Here is a 20741-nt window from a genome sequence, read left to right as displayed (position 1 = left end):
CATTTTGTCACCATAGAACCATGAATGATGAATGTGTTGAGTAACACACGAGTATAGAGTCAAGGATTTTGTAGCTACATAAAGAACCAACTCAATGGATTCATGTATTAAGCGATGTAGTGCAGTTGTAAGCATTTCCTGATGCAGTATGTTGGACTCGAAAACAAATGCACTGTGAACACACTTTTAGCGTAGATGTATCGATCGATATTTTCACACCAGAGTGGGTGATCTCAAGCTCTGAGCGAACCACCTATTGTTTCCCCTGTTGCATTTCTGGCACATGACCTTGGCTGGGTAAGTTTTAATTTATCCCATTTTAGAGGGCATTACTGCCAGCTCCACTCCACAACCCAGCTCAGGAGCCATGGGATCACCCCAGGCGAACTGTCTGACAGCACACAATTGCCCTCCACCGGTAAGTACTCTAACACTTCATTAGCATTTAATTAAATTTTGTCTACCAGGAATAATGCCTTTAAAAGAAGAATGCCTCAATGAGAACAGAGTAGTCTACCCTGTGTACTCCCAAAAGCATTGGAGAGACGACATGATTGGGAGTGTAAATACGTTTTTGCGACCTGCAAAGTGGTTGTATTTTTAGGTTGGCCAAAAGCCTCATGGTTAACGCGTCGACATCTAGCGCAACTTCGCTCACAGTGACCCGAGTTCGAATCCCGCCTCAAGATCCCGCCTTTTGCTGATCCCGCTCCCCTCTCTCCAATCCAATACTTTACAGTCATCTCTCCACCGTACTCTCAAAATAAAAGGCACAAAAGTCCATAAATATAACTAAAAATCTTTATTGTAGACCTGACATTTATAAATACCATTCGATCCAGAATCAAATCGGACACATAAACTGACAGATTCATTCTTTAAAACACAATCAAATCCGGATTTTATTGCAAAACCATAAAAGGGGCAAACATTTATCACAGTAAAAACATAGCTTTGCCTTCATTTAAAACAACCATTACAAATAACAGTAATTTATTTAGATTCACTGTTACTTTGTTTACAAAACTGGTAACAAATTATTTATTAAATCAAGTAATAAAATACAAACATTGAAATATAACATGACTGTACACTAAAATTAATAAGTAACCTTTAACGTCGATCCAGAACAGGGCACCAGCAGTCATATAATATTCATGTCCTTACAAGGACATCATGTGAATTTATATGTGAGATTGTTAAGGAGCGTAATAAACCATACATGCATAAATCAATAAATACATTAAAACTTATTACAAAAAAGCTTTAAAAAAATGTGCGGTCTAATGAACATCAGTAAATGACAAGCTTAACAAAGCTTAATTACACAAAACAGTTCTTGCTTCATTTCACTCAGATGTTGATTCAGAATTCATTCAAAAGTGATTGTTTCACGTGTCTGTTAAATCTTGCATGCATTTTAAAAGGATATGATTCATAATCCAAGGTCTGAGTCAACACCCCCGTCAATATGAGCTCAGCAGTGTAAACATCTGAAATGAAGAGATCATCAAAAAAATCATAAGATTGTGCTTGAGTGATGGCTGACTGAAATGTGTACACATTAGATTTTCCTACTAAAGTGGTTTTATATTATCCAGAGACAAACGTCAATTTTGAGATGGAAACTGGGCCTGAAGGTTATGCCCTCTTACCGATGTTCTTCAAGAAGTACTCTCGACACAGATGGGAGTCATTTTCACAGGTTATTAAAATAATCTCCGGTAAATTCTAAAACAAACATGAATGACACGAGTGTCAGTTATTATTACACAGATAAACACCAACAGAGAAAAAACTTAAATAGCACCCAGCTTGCGTGGTTATTGACGATCAGTTGTGCTGCTTACTATTTTTACAGCATTCTTTGATGAATAGAAAGCTAAACAAAACAGCATTTATCTGACCTAGACATCTTCTGTAATTATGTATTTATTATGTCACTGTGTAACTTTGTAATTCTGCACTTCTATTAATGGGTTTAACTTTCACTTTTGATCAATTTATTGTGTCCTTGCTGAAAAGTATTAATTGTTTAAAAGCAAAATGTTATGCCTTCAAAATTTTGATCTACAGTGTATATTGTTATATATCATGCCAATAAATAAAGTGTAATGCATCCTTGTTTATCTACTAGCATAATTCCCTTTAAAATGGTACTCTGAATTCACATTGTGGCTCAGAGCAGCACAAAATACAAAGAACAGCTGTGTAGGGGACAAACAGGTGCTCATTAAGCGAGTGAGTCGAGTGACCCAGCATCCTCATCAATACAACAGCCCCACACGCCTCTGATTGGGGTACCTTGTTTTGCTTGTGCTCCATGATCTTGCGGTAGGAGGGCTGCTTGGATAGCACTTTCCCTCCGGCACTCTCCACTATAACTTTCATTGTGCTGAGGCTCGGACAGATTCCTGGAGTTATATAGAAATACTTCCCCTGTAAAAGAAGAAAAGACAACAGAACACGCGCTTCCTTGTGATATCCAATTATGCCACATGTCAGCGCAGAGACACATAGTTGATTGGCCTATGTTCTGCAGAGTCATATAAACAAGTTTGAGTAGAAGTACACGCACTAAAGTGGATGGACTCTAAATATCCCAAAGCTCCTGACCTTGAAGAGAGGAGCCGCATGAGCTCTCTTCAGTGACTCCTCCAGACTGAAAGAGAACAGCACCTCTGCCTCTGCATCTCGCAGCATGTAGCTCTGCTCATCTGCAAGCACAAAGAGGAACAAATCAAATTAGCATTATGGATGGGCAATACAGCTGTATCTACTGATATACTGTTCTCAAAGGGATACCACATATTGTTTCAAACCTCTATGACTTTCTTTTGCATAACATGTTGCAGAAAATGCAGAAAAATGTTGGTAACGAGACAGTTTTGGGGACCAATGACTTTGAAATGTATGTAGAAAATTTCAACATATCTTCTTAAAGTTTAATGTTCCACTGACGAAAGGCTTGGAATGACATGGAAGTAAATGACACACTTTCATCTTTGGGTTAAATATACCTTTAAGTTACAGCCACTAGAGTGATTGACATTACTTCGAGCAGATCATATCATGCCCAATATCATGAGTTTATGGAAAATACACTACAAAAGGTTTTTAAAACACAAGAAGAAATAGACAGAACAATTCCCACTTCCTCCTCTTACACTCTTCTGTGTTATGGCAATTTCATTCTATGTTGTTGGCTCAAATTCTATATTCAAAATTATTCCAAACCTGTCTGAAAAATTTGAAATAAACCTAAAATATTTCTGGGTGACATGTTGGTCTTCTTCTGACAAGTGTGAGCTTGGCATTTGTTTAAAAAAAAAAATTGGCAGTACCAATGAAAATTTCCACACCAGCACATCCCTAATGGGATTAGAAATGACTTAACACCCAAGTGGGAGGTGGGTTGAGATTGCTTGTCCATTTCTATGGAAACTGCTTGTGAACTCAAGAACCAACTATATTCCAATCCATTGTTCATTACGTTACATTAATATTTAATGTTTTAAAATCACAAAACATTTCTTGCTGGAATATGAAGCAAGGCTCTTTAGAGCGTCCACAAATCAGTATAATCTGTATAATGATTGAAACAAAGTATACTCCACACTGACTCACCCACAAATTTCTGGCTTTTCCAGCTTTCCTCCAGCCATTCTGGAGTGACTATGTGCTTGACTACAGATACAGCAGTGAGGAACTTCACTGTTCTTGTCACTTTGCTAGCAACCAGATGAGTGCACTTCTGAGCGCTGTCAGCCACTTCCCCTCCAAGATCATACAATTTCTGCAGCCAAGGAGGAGAGAGAAAGAGAGATGATAAAAGGATGCAGGGAAGGGCGAGCAGAACACCATGAGGGGTTACTTACTGAAGCGCATCTGAATGGAGCAATATATTTCGCAGTGCTCTCGAACAGTTCAGAGGAAATAAGCTCATGACCATTTTACAAACATGTTCATTTTCAGAGCTTTCCAGCAGCCTTGAGAGCTGCCAGCCAGACACAATGTGACTAGAGACATTTTATAACTTCTTAAAACTAGGTCAGTGTCATTCGTTTTTCTTTGCTTCTTTCAAAAAGAGTGCATGCGTTCAGTTACCTTTATGTACTGCTGTGCCTGCAGAGGTTCAAAGCCTGTGAAGAGCACGTAAGGTGTGGACTCAGGTGAAAGCTTTTTAGTAGGTGTTGGCAACTCTTCTAACCTGCAAAAGAAGAGAGAGCATTATTTCTCCAGCATTCTGCCCCGGAAAGGTTTTATTGTACTTCATAACACTATTTTAGTCTTCTACTTTTTGTCCCCTATTTAAGCCTAAAATAGGTATAAGCTAGCATATGTGCATGAAAAAAAAATGTCATCATCACTAGAGGTTTCTCTAACTGCGCATGCCCAGTACATTCAGCTCACACGTGCACCTTTAATGTTTTATACTGCACTTTTTTATGCTACTGTGTGCATTTGCCAAGGAATATTTGTATGTCCTTCAGGAGATTTGAGTTTTTCTGCCAGGCTGTTGCTGAGAGTAAGAACTTGTTCATGTAATAATCAGTCTCACAATCAAAATAATTTGAACATTGTAGAGACATTGAGACACGCAACAGAAAGTTCTGGGGAAAAACTGGATCTGGAAATGGTACAGTCTGGATTCTACCATCCAGCTCGAACAATCTTTCACTGTTTGAACTCACTTGGGCCTCTTGTTGGGCGGCTGTGAGCCGACATCAGCCTGTTTCTGTTTCAGCTGCAGACGTAAGCTCTGTGTGAGGCGACAACAAAAAAAAGATGTCTGTGAGTCTCAACACATACACATCTGCCCAGACATGCTGTTACATGTGTATCCGCTGAGGACTTTCACTGCAAGGCTCGAGCATCACAAACAAGAGCAAGCAATCAGAGTGTGTCCGTGTGAGAGCCCACTCACCGCCAACGCCTCCGGTGAGATCTTCACAGGAATACGCCAAGCACCTGACCACAAAAAATGAGAGCATTTTATGTTCTGAACACACAGAAGTGGTGTGCACATCACATGAACCCAAATTTGGGCCAGGTGCAAGACAACTGGATATGCAATCAATAAATACAAAAATGCAGTCTGCACACTGAAAAATACTGCTCCATACAAAAGTGTATTTAATTATGTACAAGGCAACGTTTCGACCCTCAGGTCTTCATCAGGCACGTTTGCAGCACGTTCAGCATTTTATGTTCTACCTCCTCAACAGCTTGGAAATCTGGCCGCTATAGCACCGCAATAACTCAAAATTACATTGCTGTTTGGAATAAAGCTTACTCAGAAGGTTGTGCACAAGATGAGGGTTGGGTGCCAGCGGTTCAGGCAAATTGAACTGGGAGTATCTGCTGTGCTGGATTTGCCGCAGAGCTTCAAATTGCCCCAGTAGGATGTCGCACAGCCATTGGGCGTTCACACAGGGGATCCTCCACTCCTTTGCTTTCTCATATTTCAGCCCACTCGGTCTGATGCCATTGAAAGAGGGGGCATTGGATATATTAATAAGAAGACTGAGCTTTCAGAAAGATATGAAACAATTAATGTGATTTGTCGTTTTTAATTTATTTGCTCAATTGTTACAGTAAAAACTTTAATAACTGCCTTAAAAGTGAATTCAAAATTAAACTGCCTAGGGAAAGGAATTGTAAAAAAATAAATAATTATAATTCTATTGACCACTGAAAGAAACCAACAGTTTACTATACTTCTATAAACAGTCATAGTGAGGAAAAGAAACCTCTAGATTTACTACAGAAAGAAATCGGGAAGAAAGTGAACCAGTTGAAAAAGAGCAACAACTGGAGACTGCACTGGATCTTACTCTTTACAGATGAGTACAGTGTTGCTACGGCAAAGATAGCCTGTGTATCGGGCTCCTGCTAGATAGGCCATGAGCTTCAAATCATCACGATCACTGTCCACGAATCCAGTCACAGAAATGATCTTTTACAACAAAAAGTAAACACAATATCAGAAACTAACACTAAAGTCCATGTATACAACGCTCAAATGTATGATAAACTGAATAATACCACATGATTGGGTATTGGCACTCATTTTCAGATTGAATTTGACTTGTGTTTGTATTGATTCAATATCAAGAAGCATAGTTCACACTCTAAAATGTGTGAACATATGTCTTAGATGTACATTTTAATACAATTATCAATAAAACTTATTTAAAATCAAGTAATTGTTTATTATTTAAAAAAATAATAAAATATTATTTATATATATATATATATATATATATATATGTGTGTGTGTGTGTGTGTATATATATATAAAATAGAATACATTACATACATTAAGAGTTTTAATTTCAACAACAGCAATAATATTAATTTCCATTTATCCTATGACAAGCAGGTATATTTTAAAAGCTTAGTCTAATGAAAATGTATTCTGTTCTAATGAACGCCTACAATTTTTACATTTTTTACCCAGCCCTAAATTAATATGATGAACTACAGCCACTGAACAGAAAGGACTGGTTCTTACATGCTGCGAGCAGGGCTTGGCCCCTGGAGGGAAGATGAAAGGAAGATGAAGTGTCCTATGAGGGGGAACCATCCTCTTCTTCTTGAGAACAGTGTTAAGCCAGTGAGCTGTCACACAACGTTTCCCCTCTCTCAGAGCCTGGTACAAGAAAAACAGTTTAATAACAGATCATTAGTAAACATCACGACTGAAAGTAGCCTAAAAAACATAACATTGAAGACGTTTTCCCACCAATTAAACCACAATGCTTTTCAAAACAAGCTTTTATGTTTACCTGGACATAGGTATTGCTGGCTTGAGTCTCACAAAGTAAATGAGTGCAGCGGCTGAGAACAGAGTCCACAGTCCCTCCATTTGCCTGAATGATCTGTGTGCAAAATAACAATGTCTTATTTGCATTCTGCCAGAAAAAAAAATTAATAATCTAACAGGATGTTTAAGTAAGAGGTGGATTTCAAATATGTACCTTTCTACTGATATGGTAAAATACTATTTCATAATAACGGCTGCCCCCTAATCATTAGTCAACCAACATTTTATTAGTCGCAAAAAAACAAAAAAGAAAATCCATGGGCGAAGTCACAGTCTGTGACTAACAGATTGTTTACGGCTGGTCTATGGTAATACAGTACCTCGGGCAGGACATCAAATTCACTCATCAACCTCAAACATGGCTTATCATCTGAAATATGTAGCCTAAGTATTAGCAACTTTACATGGCCGCTCAATCTAATGTTAACCTCGAGAAATGTGCGCTCTTCAAGTGTGTGCTGAGTGTGTAAGCTGAACAGTAGCTCACTGCAGGACAGATGGGGGCGCCGGTGCGCTCACTTGTTATTAAAATACTCCGTAATTTTGGGTCATATAGATAAATGTAATACATCTTTAGACTCTGTAAAGAGTTTGTTTATTTGCGTGTGCATTTGTGTGAGCACAATATTGCGCTTTTGTAAAATAAAAAGCAAACAGGATTGTCTTTCTGCCATCTTGGTCTGTGAACTTGAGTGTGAAACTGTGTATATCTTTGCCTTAAAGACATTCAAAATATATCTATAGAGATTGAAATGTCTACGTTTGAATGAAACAGTGCAAATGGAAAACAAATTCTCAGATTATGTAATGTGTGAAAACATGATTATGTAATGTGTGAAACATGCATACAGGTGCATCACTACTGGTACATCACTATAGGCTCATTATAATGTTTTAAATGGTTTATTAATAAAGTGCGATTAGTGGACTAATGCTTCAAATGAACAAGAAAAATTCTTAGTTGAGGACAGCCCTATTCATAATGTGGTATTCACATTATTTACAACACATAATTTTCTATTTAAGACACCGATTCATTTAATTAATGGATTTTCCTGATGCTTGAAAAAGTCCATTATTGAATTAACAATTCCTCAGACTAAAAGTTTTTTTTGCACTGGAGCTTTCTGTTATTATTGTGGAGTTTTGTCTATTTTCAGTACCAATTTCCAATAAAGTTTTAATATATATTCAATATTCAATAGTTGTTGATACATTCTTAATATTAAAAGATTTTTTTTTAAATACTTTACTCAATTTTGCCATACCGTATTTTTCAGACTATAATGCCGAAAATTTTCTCATGATGAGGAAAAAAACATATATAAGCCGCACTGGACTATAAGTCGCATTTATTTAGAACCAAGAGAAAACATTACCGTCTACCGTCGTGAGAAGGCGCTCTATGTTTTCAGTGTAGGCTACAGGAGAACTGAGCAGCATAGAGCGCAATGTTTTCTCTTGGTTCATGTCAAATTCATTTTGATAAATATGTCGCACCTGACTATAAGTCGCAGCACCAGCCAAACTATGAAAAAAAGTGTGACTTATAGTCTGGAAAATACGTAGTAGGAAAAAATTATATTCATTCAAATAAATAATAATACCTTTGGATTCTTTTTTTTTTTTTCCTGTAAGAAAACATTAATTTACATGGTCTAAAATTTTAATGTTAAAATAAGGCTTACTCATATCAAATTTTTCTCAAGACAACGAGAATCCTGGTTTAATTAAAAACCCATCTAAAAATATAAATATTTGTATTTTTTGCTGTTTAGCTTATTTTCATTCACGTTTTGTCTCATTTTAAGTCATCTTAAGTTCCCTGGTTGAGAACCACCGCTCTAAACTTCTGAATACTAGATGAAAATTTGGTCTTAAAGTACAAGTACGGAAAAAACAGCATGTTTTGGCGTGAAAAATTCAGGAGTACAGTGTAACTTACTCTTTTCCATGTGGCCAGTAACTGTTTATCAGCCATCTGTTCTGGATAGTCTGCAATTGCAAAGATACAGCCAACCAGGAATCCCTCTTCAGGGACTGAAAAAAAAGCATCATGTTAAATTTCCCTGGCATATTGTAAGTCAATCCATTCAGGAGAAATCAGTTTCAGTTAGCTAAAATTGGAGACTCTGCATACATCTTAATAACAAAGACTATTTCTATTATAACTATTTCTATTGTACATGCCTGTCTGTTATCACAAAGCAGCAGCCGCTGCACTTACTGTCTTGTCCAGGTTCATGCCCGAACAGCTGGTGCAGCTGCGCAGGCATCACTGAAGGTTGCAGCATGGTCTGGGTCAGATTCTGAGTAACCTGCTGGTTCTGATGTTGTAGAGACTGCTGGTTCTGCAGATGCTGCTGTTGCATTTGCTGCTGCTGTTGCAGCTGTTGCATGTGCTGCTGTTGGAGTTGTTGTTGTAAGAAATGTTGTTGCTGCTGCAAATGCTGTTGGTGCAACTGCTGCTGGTTCTGCTGCTGTTGTTGTTGCTGCTGCTGTTGTTGCTGCTGCTGCTGCTGTTGCTGTTGTTGTTGTAACTGCAACTGGAGCCTATGCTGCTGTTGTAACTGTTGCAACTGTTGTTGCATTGCGTGTTGCTGCTGCAAGGGTGGTCTTGGGAGCTGCTGTGGTCGCATTTGCTGCTGTGGGAATGTATGTTGTTGCTGTTGTTGTTGTTGTTGTTGTTGCTGCTGCTGCTGCTGTTGTTGTTGTGCATACATCTGTTGATGCATCTGCTGCTGTAAGAACTGATGGGACTGCTGAGGCATTTGAGGGAAGCCTTGCTGCGGTGGTGGCTGCGGCTGCTGCTGGGGTTGCTGCTGTTGCTGCTGATGGTGATGCATCTGCATGGCCTGTGGCAGCATCATAGGATGCTGTTGTGCCATCTGTTGCGGGTGCTGCTGTTGCTGTTGTGGTATCTGATGTGACTGTTGCTGCTGTATTAACTGCTGCTGTGCTTCAGGCGGTAGCTGCTGCTGGGTCTTAACTGAATTAAACAGAATCTGGTTGGGAACACCAGGCTGGCCTTGATTTCCCAGGTGCTCCACCACGCCTTTAGATGAGGCTGAAAGACTCTGGAGGATCTGAAATTACAGAATGAAAAAAACAAAAACAAAAAAAAACAGGAATAAAATACATTTTAAAATATATTAAAACAGAATAAAAGGTTACTTTAAACTGTAATAATATTTCACAATATTATATTATTTTTTTAATGTGTACGTCTAAACAAAAACATTTTTTGTTCAAATATTCAATAATATATCAACCCCAAACTTTTGAACAGTAGAGCACATATCAGAATTTATACACCTGAAATTTTAAAAATGTCCATTTGCCACCAAGATTTGAGTGCTGTTTAGCAGATTATGAATCAGAGCTGTTTGGTCATTGTGTTCATGCGCTTAACAGATGACTGTGATTGGCTATAGAATCACACAGGAGCGTTTGAAATACATGCTTATCAGCGGCTTTCAAACGCTCCTGTGTGCTTCTGTGTGAGTGCTCGGTAGGGCTGAACGATATATCGTTATCATATCTATATCTAGATATGAACTTTCAAGATATTAATATCGAAAAAAGCAACGATATAGATGATATAGATTTCCCCTCTCCGCGCTCGCCCTGCATACAACTCTGGCAGTCACAACAAACATTAGTTTTACGAGTTTGTGCCGCAGACGCAGTTCAGAGAATCGGATCTGTTGGATTTACAACATGTGAATTCATCCACTTCTCCCGAAATACTTAAAAGTAAGTGGTTGGTGAACTGGGAATAGAATATGTAAACACTGAAGTTACTTACACAAAGTGTATCTGATATGAATTAAACGTGTCGAATTATAATGGAAAGGATTATTATTACCTCTTCCATAGACATCAGTGTGTATTTTATAAACTCTAAATGTATTGTTTTTTAGTACTTATGTGAATTTATTTGTTTGAAAACTAAAATAAACAGTATGTGGTTGAAAACACTGAAAAGTTGCGACCTCTCCGTCTGGCGCGAATGATTTCAATGTAAAGACGCGTTTACGCGCGTCTGGAGGTCTCGCGGCGCAGTAGACGAGTTATGAGTTATGAAAAGGACCATTGCAAGCTGAGAGCGACCGGCTTTTGTGGTGGAAATTGGCAGTAATACCCCCACCTTGCGCAGCTGTACCTGAGTGTCCCTGGGACATCAGTGCGGTCGGAGCGTGTCTTCTCAACAGCTGGACACATAGTGAATAAAAAACGCTCTGCTCTGGACTCCGAAAATGTTGATCGACTTGTTTTCCTGTCCAATGAATTTGTAATGGCCTTATTTTGCGCCTTTTTGCGCATTACAATATGCCTACCTAGTGTCGGTTACGTTCAATAAAAAAAACACACATGGCCTGTTCTCAAGTCCATTTAAAGTTTAATTTTTTGAACAGTTTTTTTAAATGGATTGAATCATTATTAAAAATAATCTTGGAGATTTTTGAATTGCCTAAATCATAAATGAAGCCTGCAGTGATGTTTTTCTTTTGTTATGGCAGCCGTCCCCTCTGCATATATATTTTTTAGAGAATGTTGCACTCCTGTTGCCGTTTGTTATTCTTCACGAAAGTTCATGCAAATAAATAAGAAATATTGCTGACTTGTGCGTTTCCAGCGCTCTCTTTACGTTCGTCCGTTATTTGACGTTGAAAAAGGAAACCTTTTTTTTTGTTTTTTTAGACATGAACACTTATGTCTTAAAAATCGAAAATGATTTTTTCACAAAAGTGACAGCACTAGCTCTGAGCGCGCCTGTCTCTGGCCGCCCCCCAGCCCCCCCTGTTCCAACGTCTATGCACACTGTACAGAGACAGCGGATAAATTAGAAGGAAAGAAATGAGTGTGGGAGATAATGCGGCCAGTGCCAGTTTAGAATCTGACTTGGTGCCAAAACATAAATCATCTTCCATAATTTGGAAGTATTTTGGATTCAGAAAAGACGATGTAAACCAGAGTGACGTGTTGTGCAGGTCGTGCTTAGCAAAATAACACGTAGTCATATCATATCGATATCGAGATATCTGGCATGAATATCGAGATATGAAATTTTGTCCATATCGTTCAGCCAATCAGCCCTAGTGCTCGGTGAAGAGCATTAAGCGAATATCATTGCAGCCAATCACAGTCATATCTGTTGAGTGCGTGAACACATTGACCAATCAGCACTGTGTAAGAATCTGCTCAACAGCGCTCAAATCTTAGCAGGAAATGGATATTTTTAAAATTTCAGTATCGAAGAGTACTTTTGACAACACTACTACATTCAAAACCAAGCTTCTTACATGTGCCACATTGGAGGGTCGTGAGGCCTGTTGCGTGTCTGTGTTGTTAGTAATGTTCCTCAGAGTCCTAGCAGCTGGATTCCAACCACCCATGACATCCGATCTCTCCACCCCTAGTGGCACACCTCCACCTGCACCAACCAGCCGAGCATCTGGCGGACCAAAACCTCCAGGTACAGGTGGGACATTGGCACAGAGATTGATCAAACCAGTTTCTTTGCCAGGTTGTATTCGACGCTTGGCGGGTCCAGGCTGTGGCACCTCAGCTGGGGTCCAGTTCAGGTTACGGTCCTCCTTCTCTGGGGATGAGTCATCAGAGTCATCGAACATCAACTCTGATTTGCGCTCATGTTTCGATGAGGGTGAACGACTACGCCTGCCTACTGGGGAAGCATCGCGGGATGATGTAGGGCTGGACCGTCGACTGTGAGGTGAGCGTCTGTCACTGTAGCTGCCTTCAGATCGTGAGCTCCTTTCATACTCGCTGCCTTCTTCTTCTGGTGCCTCATACACTGTAAGACGTGGGTGATACAGAGCCTCATCCTTCCTGTTCTTTTCTTTCACCGAGTCCAAAATCCATTCTGGAGTTACTATTTTAATGTTGCTATGCCGCAAAGCACATTCATACTTGGCCTGGCAAAGATAGAAAACCCACATTAAAAAAAAATTACTCTAAAAAATAAACAAGAACTGCAATATTGCCCAGTGCGATTATCAAATCGCAAAGGTTGCAATTTAATTCAATAAATTATATGCAATGTGATTCACAAAAAAATGCTGTTCCAGATGAAATAATTTCTGCATCTGCAGCAAGTTTGGGTTGCTTATAATGTGCATTTGGGAATGCAAAATTCGCCAACCATCTTTCCAAACTTGTAAAGAGAAGCTCTTATAAACTGACTGTTGTCAACAAAAGAGAAGCTTTAAGGGCTTCATACTGTTTTCTTCCAAAATAAAAATAAAATTTTACACTGTAAAATACATTTATTATATGTTGAATTTTATTTTACAGTGAAACATGAAAAAACTTAAAATTACACAAATCTGCTAAATATTAATACTATTTTAATAGTACTATTATTATATAATCATATAGCTATAAAAACATTTTTGGACAAATTGTGCAGACCTCAAAACAAACCTGGAGTTTTTATTTGTGTTAATAATAATAATCATAATATTAATTATTTCAATCACAAACCATTTTTATCTAAAATTTAAGCCTTAAATTACAGAAGGAGAGTGATAAAATATTTTGTATTCGACATAAATTAATGGATGCTGATAAATCCACAACTTCAATGATCACTGCAGTGGTTATATATTTGCATGATGTTTGTTGAAGTACACAAGGGTTTTCTCAATATTAAAAGTTAAATCAGAAAGGTTTCTGCATGCTCACTAGATAATACCAATGACATTTCATTAGCTTGGTTACCAAGAATAGCCTATAAAAGTCAGGCTTTGAAAACCTAGATGGTTGGTTAAAAAAACTGACCCTTTTTTTAATACAGCACTCAGACCTCAAAAAGAGGCCCAATAAAATAAAGCCAGCAATCTAGTTCCATGCCTCAATTGATCCAATAGCAAACAACCCACAGACATAAACCAAGACTCTATTACGACTCTATTAGTCGTAAACTTTAACTGAGCCGCTGGATCTCACACACCTCCCCCACTTTACTTTGGAGAGAGAGTGGAGCATAAGACTTTGTATTGGTGTACCATGCCTTATTGCGCACCATGCATTCAGTATTAGTAAAAACAAAACAGCCTAACCTGACTGACATCTAACTACCATTAGTAAACATATGCATTAAAACACATGCGCTTACCCCCTTCGGTTCAGGCACAACCAGATGTGTGCACTTCTTGTTGAAGTGGAGCTGACAGTCACCTCCATAGAATGTTACAAAGGCCCAAAGTGTGTTGAGATCCTCTGACAGCTATAAAAATGACAAGACTGGTAAATCCTCAAATCAGTGCTGCTGCCTGACAATGACAGATGACAATATGTAGATTTGAATAAATTGGCAGAATATGCAGGTGCAACTTACATGTGGCAGACAAGCTGTAACACCAAAGAACACTTGTCCTGACTCTGGGGAAAATCCTGTAACTCTGATTGATTACCAGTCAAGATAGATAAACATCTAAACAGCATGTGATTCATCTTTAACTAGACATCAGTTGTTAAATTGCATTAAGCTGATGCGTGACATGTCGGGTGCAAAATAAACATCACTTTCAAACCCATTAATCATGGAAGGATACGGTAGCAGGTCTCCACATTTGACAGACAGGATCACCCAACTCGGCTGAAACAGAAAGCATTGTGAATGTTCAACACTGCAGCGCATTTTCATTAGTAACAGTAAGTAAACAAATCTAACGCAAACAGGAGATCAGTATAAATTATTGCCAACTGTAAATGTCTAAAAACTTTCAATATTATTTGTGTATAACCAGTGCAATATTATGCGTGTTTACCTTCACAACGGGTAAGTCAAAGACCTCTCTGGATTCCCCGACCTCTGGATTGTCCCCATCTTCTGCTATAATGTGGGTGGCAAGGGCATTGTAAGATACTTCTTTCCCTTTCCCGGCTTTCAGAAGTTGTACAACCTATCAGCAAATGTCAGGAATTGATCATTACCATATCAGTCAAATAACAGACAATTTATAAAATAAAACATTATCGGTTTGTGCTAGCTCTTAATTGATGTGCCAGGAACTCTATACAAACCATACACGAATGTAGTCTAAATATAAATGAAAACTGCACAAATCCCAATAAGACAACTGGGAGCAAAGGTACATAATGAAGCCAAAAGACATTGAAACACAGAAAGAAGGGCTAACGTTACATATGCTAACGTTATTTTATTTGTTCGACTTCCTATTTAAGATACAAGCTAGCTACCATTAGCAAAAATTGTTTACACACACTTAAGGGGCAGGATAGCAAATAAATCGCTAAAATAACTCAAAAATGAGCCCAACGTGGGAAGTGTCGCATTGTTGTCATTGACAATGGCTAACATCTGAAGACAGTTCTTTCGCTAACCGCAGATAAAGGCACCAGACATACGAAAGCCGACGACTTGAATTAATAAAAGCAGCTGTATTTAAGAATAACATTAAATGCAATTTGTCCATAGGGTATTCTCTAGGTTTCACCATATTATGAAAGCTGCTGTGGATTAGCCTTCATGCTAACACCAGTCAGTATCCAGTATTAGCCAAAAAGCTAAATGAATAGCCTATTAATGTTAAATGTACCTTCTGATCAATATCTCCCACCACATAGAACTTCACGTCCTTGAAAAGCTCTTCCGGTACTTTTATGTCGTCTTCCGACATTGTTTTGACTGATTTAATTAATTTTACAGCAGAAAGTAAGCATTATGTTGCTGTCAGATTAGCGAACAATCGGCCTCAATAGGAAAAGGGTACTGAAGCGCCAAAGTGGATTCGGCGGGCTCCGGACCCTTACATCTCTTTCGTGGGGGGAGATCAATATCTTTATGCAACTACATCTGGTAAATACATAATATACAAGTATAACATTATAGATTATGTTATGGCAAAAAACTATTTAGTTTTTCATATCATAATTGGACTTGAATTATCCAGTTATATTAAAATAAATATACTGCTCATTTCATAACACCCCTATATTTGTGCAACATGTCACATTTGCGTGTCATCTTTTACGCGCTTATTTACATCAATTAAAGCGCCAAATATGAAACACTTCTATGTGTGTGACTGTTTTCATCTGTATAACCAACGCATTTTAAGTAGGAATAAATGTAACTTTGAATTTAAATTTAAACGGATCTGTGATTGATTTGGCTATACAGTTCAACACTTAAGTTTATTTTTACTTGGAAGTAATTAATATTTTATCGTCATATACTTTTGTTTAGTTAACTTCAAGTTAAGGCAACAAACACTTTTAAAAAAAAGCTATTTATAAGAGCAATAGGGTTGACAGTGACATATAACCTAGTGAAACTTCAAGCAACTAAAGCTACATAAAATATGTTCATACAAAAAAAAAAAATCTTTAATTTCAGAATGCGGTGACTGAGAGGGGACAGGCCAGAATACATCTTTATGAACAAGATATGTATAAAAAAAGGTAATTTTGTTGGTATTTAAAGAAAAATTATTTACATTCATATAAAGTGTAAATAGCCTAACTGGGAAAATAAAAGAAAAATAAATACAGGCTATCCTGTCTTTGCAAATGCTGATTTAAGACAGGACAACCTTTATCTTTTTTTCTGCAGTAATCTTTCATTAGGTGTCCAAAACCAATAATTCAACCGACTAATGAAATATTCTGAATGTGTGTTTGTTTGTTTGCTGACTTTATTCCCTTTTTCTTGTCTGTACGTGTAAGTTATATGGTTGTTTATGAGAGCCTTTTTTATCTTTTGAAAATGTCTTTAAAATATATATTTACAAAAATACTGTGAAGTTCGCCTTACAGTTTGAAATGTTCAAAAATCCGCATAATAGAACTACTACTGCTGCTTTGTTCTAGATCTAATGTCAACAGGTGAGGGTGAGCGAGGGTTATGTGAAGGTGCGGAGTAAATATCATGAAGGTTAGAAAATAATGTATTAGTGGTCTTCACTAATAGCTTCAGGCCTCAGTGAATGTAATTTCTCCTATAGGCTACAAAAACAGGAAGCTTCAATCATAAATGGAAGAAACAATGTACACACCATGCAACGTTTAACTGTACATGAGAGCACAGCTCAGTGCAGTTGTCTGTCTCATGGGATTTGATATGGTAACGCTATGTTCTTAACCTTGCATCCAATGTGGTCTGCGCTGAGGGAGAAACTGCGCGGACGCGGACGCGGTCACTCCTGTGAACACGAGATCAAGAGACTGACAGACAGTGTTCACTCAGGATACTGTCTTCTACCGAATGGAGTGATACTGCCTTCGCTGAAGCAAAACTCGTCTTGCCCGAAGGTAAGCGGGAATGGGAGGAAAACAACTGAATAGCCTAACCAAGCTGCGGTGAGATGCCGTGAATATGTGCGCGTGTAGATCTGGCAGAGTAACGTTGTGTGAATGATGCTGTATATTGAAAGATGCTGTATTCGCGAAGATATGATAAGTTGAAGTAATGTGAATGTCACCTGAGAGTACTAGTCTTTCCAATTCATTAGTGGGCTAAGTTTATTACCAAAAATATTGCGAATCATAACTACAACTTTTCCCAAAAACTTAATGCCTTTATTAAACTGCCTCCAGTGTTCAGTGTTTATTAATTCTTATACAGACGATATATTTGTATATATGATAACTCTGCATGATATAATGTTATAAATGTTTCTTTGAGTAACGCGATGTGCAGAATTATTTTATTATTATTATTATTATTTTGCATGCGCATGCACTTACAGCTCTTCTGAATATGTTAATTAATGGGCAGCTTGACAAGTAACAGTGATGCTTAGCATATGCAAATCAATGCACAATAAGCTGCCTTCACAGAGCAATTCAGTGCACAAAGTACCTTTTTATGTAGTTACTTTGGCCAAATGATGGATTGAAAGTGTAGGCTTACAGATGCACTCATGTTGCAAATAAAAATATTTTGCAAATGAACAGTACTTTTGAGGAATATCATTTAAATGTCGATTTGCAGAAAAAGCTGTTTTATAGACAGGGTCATGTTTTGCATTCATGTTGAGATCACGTGACCATCCTCATCATGCTGTTGAGCTAATAATTAATAGTGTAATAATAACATAAACAATATTGTTTTCTTTATGCTTTCAGTCAGTGCTCATGGCTGATGATTTATGAAGAATGAACATATAACTCTATGTAAACAAAACATCAAATAACAAACTCAATGTACACAACGTCATAGTCTAGTGTAAGTTAATTAAAGGGAATTGGGACATTTTTGGCAGTCATCCTAATGGGATCCCAGTTTACCTGAAGTCACCTCTATGGAGAAGCATGTGCACAGTCCACCAGACAGTTCAGACAGAATGAGTACAAGTGTAGATATAAAATGCCCAAACAAACAGTCTCTGCTGCCTGGAGTGATTAAACAAACTGTGACGGCCAGCAGCTTCCATGTCACAGATCAAGGAAAAATGCCTCCATTCAATGCACAGTGACCGCAGGGAAGAGAACTCACGGCAGTCTGATCACAGTTCAGAGCAGCAGCCAAACCGCTTACCAGTATGATCTTCCAACAAAGCATTAAAGTTAATTGGCATCGAATCCAATAGAGATTAATGTAGCATAAGACAAAAACAGCAAAAACAAACCTCATGCATCGACAGCAATAGGTGTCTTTAAGTCCAAAACCATATAGGCACAAATTCAAAACTCCCATTAAAAGTGAAAACTAGTAAAGTGCTGTAGGTTACATACAACACAAAACATTTGGTGGTTAATATGTACTTGCCAGAAACAGTTTGAAGGAGTCTTTTGTTAATGAGCAGGTCTGTAAGTGCACTGAAATGTATCCTTGTCACCTTACGTTTGAAGGAATCTGCTGTGAAGAGTGAAGAAGTGCCAGTGTGATTAGGATGAGCCCTCCACCGCGGCACTGTTTTAACTGTCATTAAAGTAATGATTTAAAAGATGAGGGCATTAGCTATGTGAGAGCGGATGACACAGTCTGTTGAATGTCTCATATTTGATTAAAGGAAATTATGTAGTTTATGAAAATCCTAGCTTCCCACACATGCATTTCATTTCTAAAAGACTGTCTAAAAGAATAGTTTGACACGTGGAGCTGATGTTTGATTTAGACTTTAGACCAATAGAATAAAATATTTTATTGATTTATTGTGTATTCAAGCTGGAGGTGTTATGAATATTTTAATGTTTTAGTACATCGGGCATATATCAACCACTACTTGTTTTTCCCCTGGAAACCTCATACCCTTAAGGCATAGGAAGACAAGAAGGTCTATTTTGGTCAGCAATCTGTCCATATTTCACCTCTTCTGTTTAACATGTTTATTGTTTCTGCTTGTGGATTTCCCCAAGCCATACATGAATGCTTAATCAGTTCGGCCAATTTTCACTCCGACATTGTTCGAAAGCGCAATTACGTTTTCGAACAATTAAATCTCGAACAGATCCCAGTTGCAGATTCATTATGCAGTCACAAAGCATGATGGAACTATAGTGTCATGAAGGAATACATGTTCTAAAATATTGATGTAAGGACCTGTAGTAAAATATGGATTTCAGCTTTTCGCTCACATTAAAGATGAATACATTTTCAAAGAATTCATTAGATTTCGCTCCCAGCAAGATGCATATCAAAATGCAAACACTTTGATCATTAAAACAGAGCAGTTGAAGTAAGGATCATTTAACAGTCCAGAATCCAATGTGTGAAGGAGAAGTGTTACAAGCAGTGCTATGTCTAATTATCGGCACAAATGGTTGCAGAAAACAGTATGTTTCTGAATATTCAGACTTCAGAAGAATAGAGTATGACACTTCTTACAGGCTGCTGCTAACCCTGGGCAGACCGGGGAACAAATCAGACTGGATATTTGCTCATTGAGAGAAAAAAAAAAAAACTATTTCACAATTGTAACTCTCTGCCAGTGGGAAAGTTGAAATGTTACACAGGACTTGTCAGGAACATTGACATGTTTCCCGGCCTGAATCTACCTTTTAAAGTCAGCCCTGCCACGCCAGAGATGGCGAATGACATGTTTTCTCTGGCATGACATTTCAGCTAAAAATATATTTTATTATACAATGTCTACTGACACGAATTTGTGGTAAATGTCTTTTTCACTGTTTTTCTGGGTCATCTACATGTGGTTATACCAGCAGACTGTACAGTGGTCAGATATTTCTTAATATTTGTGCCATCAGCTGTTGGCGTTGCTGTATATGGGCAACTGAAACAGATGCTACTTTCATGTCTCTTGTATCGCACCTCGAGTGAATAAGTTTCACTTCACAAATAGGCTATGTGTAATGACTTTTATTTCGTTCGCTAGTAGTCCACCTTTCTGTGATGAAAAGCAGTGGGCTCTGGCCATGCTAGATCATTGCTCGGGGGCCGTTCACACAGAACACATTTTTCTATTCTACTGCACTGTTTTTAACAAGGCGTCTTACATCTTTTGCAGCATCTTGAGCATGACACAACCTTATAAAAATGTTTAAGGGCATGTTTACACAACAAAGATTGCACTAAAAATAGAAATTTTCTTTGCATTTTTTAAAAGATTAATGCACAAATGAAAATGTTGATAAAATGATCCCACATGGACCCACAAAAACAATAATATAAAAATACATGAATTTGTATGTATTTGTTTAGACAGAACACATAAGCATGTGTATGACATAACCGTGTTCACAAATTAGAATTTTCGCAGTTTCATAGACAACACTTGAGCACTGGGTTTTTTAAATGTGTGTCAAGTTCAGCTAAAAGTCTTTCCATTGCATTTTCAAAGCATTTTCCATTGTGTCTCGTGGTTTTAAAGTGTTTCACTGTAGCCTGGATATCACTATTTTGTTCCAGTTGAAAGCACTGAATTTATGTAGAAGCTGAATTTGTAAATGGCCTTTTTTC

At 37.9% G+C, this 20741-nt stretch overlaps 1 protein-coding gene across 1 annotated transcript; it reads right to left on the bottom strand.

Annotated features, from left to right (window-relative positions):
• Positions 1–787: 787 nt before the first annotated feature.
• LOC127951151 (PAX-interacting protein 1) lies at positions 788–15594 on the bottom strand. The gene is made up of 21 exons (XM_052548827.1): positions 15418–15594; positions 14626–14760; positions 14410–14453; positions 14193–14256; positions 13971–14081; positions 12136–12768; positions 9057–9915; positions 8775–8869; positions 6792–6884; positions 6518–6655; positions 5838–5959; positions 5297–5481; positions 4928–4971; positions 4695–4762; positions 4108–4210; positions 3628–3796; positions 2617–2717; positions 2305–2439; positions 1656–1731; positions 1434–1493; positions 788–1191 (listed from the first exon to the last, which is right to left on the bottom strand). The coding sequence occupies exons 1-21, from the start codon at positions 15496–15498 to the stop codon at positions 1175–1177; spliced, it is 3333 nt and encodes a 1110-aa protein (XP_052404787.1). The 5' UTR covers positions 15499–15594; the 3' UTR covers positions 788–1174.
• Positions 15595–20741: the final 5147 nt, after the last annotated feature.

This window comes from Carassius gibelio, chromosome B2 (assembly GCF_023724105.1).
Source record: "Carassius gibelio isolate Cgi1373 ecotype wild population from Czech Republic chromosome B2, carGib1.2-hapl.c, whole genome shotgun sequence".
Classification (NCBI taxonomy): domain Eukaryota; kingdom Metazoa; phylum Chordata; class Actinopteri; order Cypriniformes; family Cyprinidae; genus Carassius; species Carassius gibelio.
Note: the sequence above shows the minus strand (reverse complement) of the source record. Positions and strands in the feature narration are given on the sequence as shown.